This window comes from Penaeus vannamei, chromosome 4, assembly GCF_042767895.1.
Source record: "Penaeus vannamei isolate JL-2024 chromosome 4, ASM4276789v1, whole genome shotgun sequence".
NCBI lineage: Eukaryota > Metazoa > Arthropoda > Malacostraca > Decapoda > Penaeidae > Penaeus > Penaeus vannamei.
This window is the reverse complement of record NC_091552.1, coordinates 49056164-49058219: the sequence shown is the minus strand read 5'-3', so window position 1 is coordinate 49058219 and position 2056 is coordinate 49056164. Positions and strand designations below refer to the sequence as shown.

Sequence of the window (2056 nt, the reverse complement as noted above, 5' to 3'; positions counted from 1 at the left end):
TTGCGGGACACCAGAAGAACCACTAACAGGAAACATCAGAAACTGTCGACGGTTTTGGAAAATGTTTTATGCTTTATAAGTTCAACTTTTTATGTTTTATGTGTTAAGAAAATTATGTTTTATCTGTGTTTTAAGTACTTGTTTACGTTGCATGTGTAAAAATAGTGTATTATGTGTTGAAAAAATTGCCACGTGTTTGAAGAATAGTTTTATATGGTCATATTTTTGTGTTTTATGTGTTGCAAATGGTCGACTCCAAGCGCCTGTTTCCGAGAGACGGAATGACGAATGACGCGCGTGAACAACATGTTGCAAACCCTACAAGACGCAGCAAACTAACAATAACCTCGAAGCAAATGTCGCTTACGATGGAGCCGCGCCAGAGATGCCGACGGATACTAACGATGGTGATGAATATGATCAAGAGGGATATAACATCACTTGTTGATAAAAAGCTTTTAGCCTCCAAGCTGCACAACACCGGATCACACAGCCTACTATGGAACACTATATGTAACCTACAAATCACAACCATTTTACGGAGTGGGACGTTTTCGCTTTTTCCTCGTCGACGGAGCTTATCTGAGGACTGCGAAAAATCCTTCTGAACTTAATTTCGAAGTCCTCTTGGGATACACAATCCTCCTGGAAGGATCCTCTCTCATCCCTTATTTGGAAAGCTTTCACTGGAAGCACAGGGTCAAATTCACCTTCACATTGACTAACTACATATGAGAATCCTCCATCTTTTCTTTTCTTAGTTATTCGCATGTCCTGTGTCCTCGGTTAGTCACGTACCAGTTCACCTTCTCACTGACTAATTACATCCGAGGAACACCCTTTTTTTTCCTTTTCAAGTTATTCGAATGCACAATGTCTCCACGGATGACCACACGCACACACAAACTCTCCCGCACTCGAAGCACACTGAAGATACAAGTCTATTTGATTAGAGAGTCTTGGTCATGGCCACTAAGAGGAGGTCGTGGGGAAGTTTTTCGAAAGGTCGACGCCCCTGGTTGGTGAAGGTGGCCACGCGGACGGCCCCCTGGCGCTGGTAGTTCAGGTAGTTCTCGCACAGCATCTGCGGGAGGCCGGGTCGTGTTAGCGTGGAAGTGAGAATGGTTTTGATGGGATTATAGGTAAATTGGCACACGGATACTTACTCTCTCTCTCTCTCTCTCTCACTCTCTCTCTCTCTCTCTCTCTCTCTCTCTCTCTCTCTCTCTCTCTCTCTCTCTCTCTCTCTCTCTCTCTCTCTCTCTCACAAACCTAAGCCCAATCACGCATCCTCTTCTACAATTACTGTCTACCTCCTCCTCTCTTTTCATCCACCCATTTTCTTTTTCCCCCCTTCCTTCCCATCACCTACTTGGCCAATCATTCGCGTAAGTCGCCCCTCACCTGATTCAAAGGATTGGAATTGACCGTGAAGACGCCGTGGTACTGCCTCGTCTGCGCCATCCTCAGGAGCTCCTTCTCCAGGTGCAGCGCCAGCCTCACGTTATCCTAGAGAGAAGGAATCACTCATGAGATGATAAATATGAGCGAGGATAGATTCTAAGAATGAGGAAAGTGAGGATGAGTTGCTGATGATGAGGAAAGTGAGGGTGAGTTGCTGAGGTTGAGGAAAAGGAGGATGAGTTGCTGAAGATAAAGAAAAGGGGGATGAGGGAAATGAGGATGTGTTGCTGATGATGAGGAAAATGAGGATGAGTTGCTGAGGATGAGGGAAATGAAAATGTGTTGCTGATGGTGATGAAAATGTTCAGAAGGTGTTGGAGATGGAACGTCCCCCTTTTCTGTGAAGTAAAAAGCGGGTTTTGATTTTTTTTCGGATTTGAGAATGGCAAGGATCGAATGGGCGTAGGTAGTCCAGGGTCTTTGGAAAGCGTGGGAATTGTTAGGAATTCGGTGCGTTTGACATAGACGGATTAACTGAGGAGATTCTTAACCGATAAATCATCAGTTTGACAAAGGAATTTTTTTAGGGACTTAAATCTAAAATTAATATATTAACAGATCGATAAAATAAAGTTTTTCTTTTACCAGGCAC

The 2056-nt window shown here is 44.0% G+C and overlaps 1 protein-coding gene across 1 annotated transcript in view; it reads right to left on the bottom strand.

The window, feature by feature from the left end:
* Positions 1-259: 259 nt before the first annotated feature.
* The window catches only part of LOC138860773 (beta-alanyl-bioamine nonribosomal peptide synthetase ebony-like), a 28993-nt gene continuing 27196 nt past the window's right edge, over positions 260-2056 (bottom strand). Inside the window, exons 8-9 of the mRNA XM_070119090.1 lie at positions 1405-1509; positions 260-1084 (exon numbers count right to left, since the gene is read on the bottom strand). Coding sequence (XP_069975191.1) covers positions 950-1084; positions 1405-1509 — 240 coding nt within the window. The 3' untranslated portion in view covers positions 260-949. The remainder of the gene's footprint in view (positions 1085-1404; positions 1510-2056) is intronic.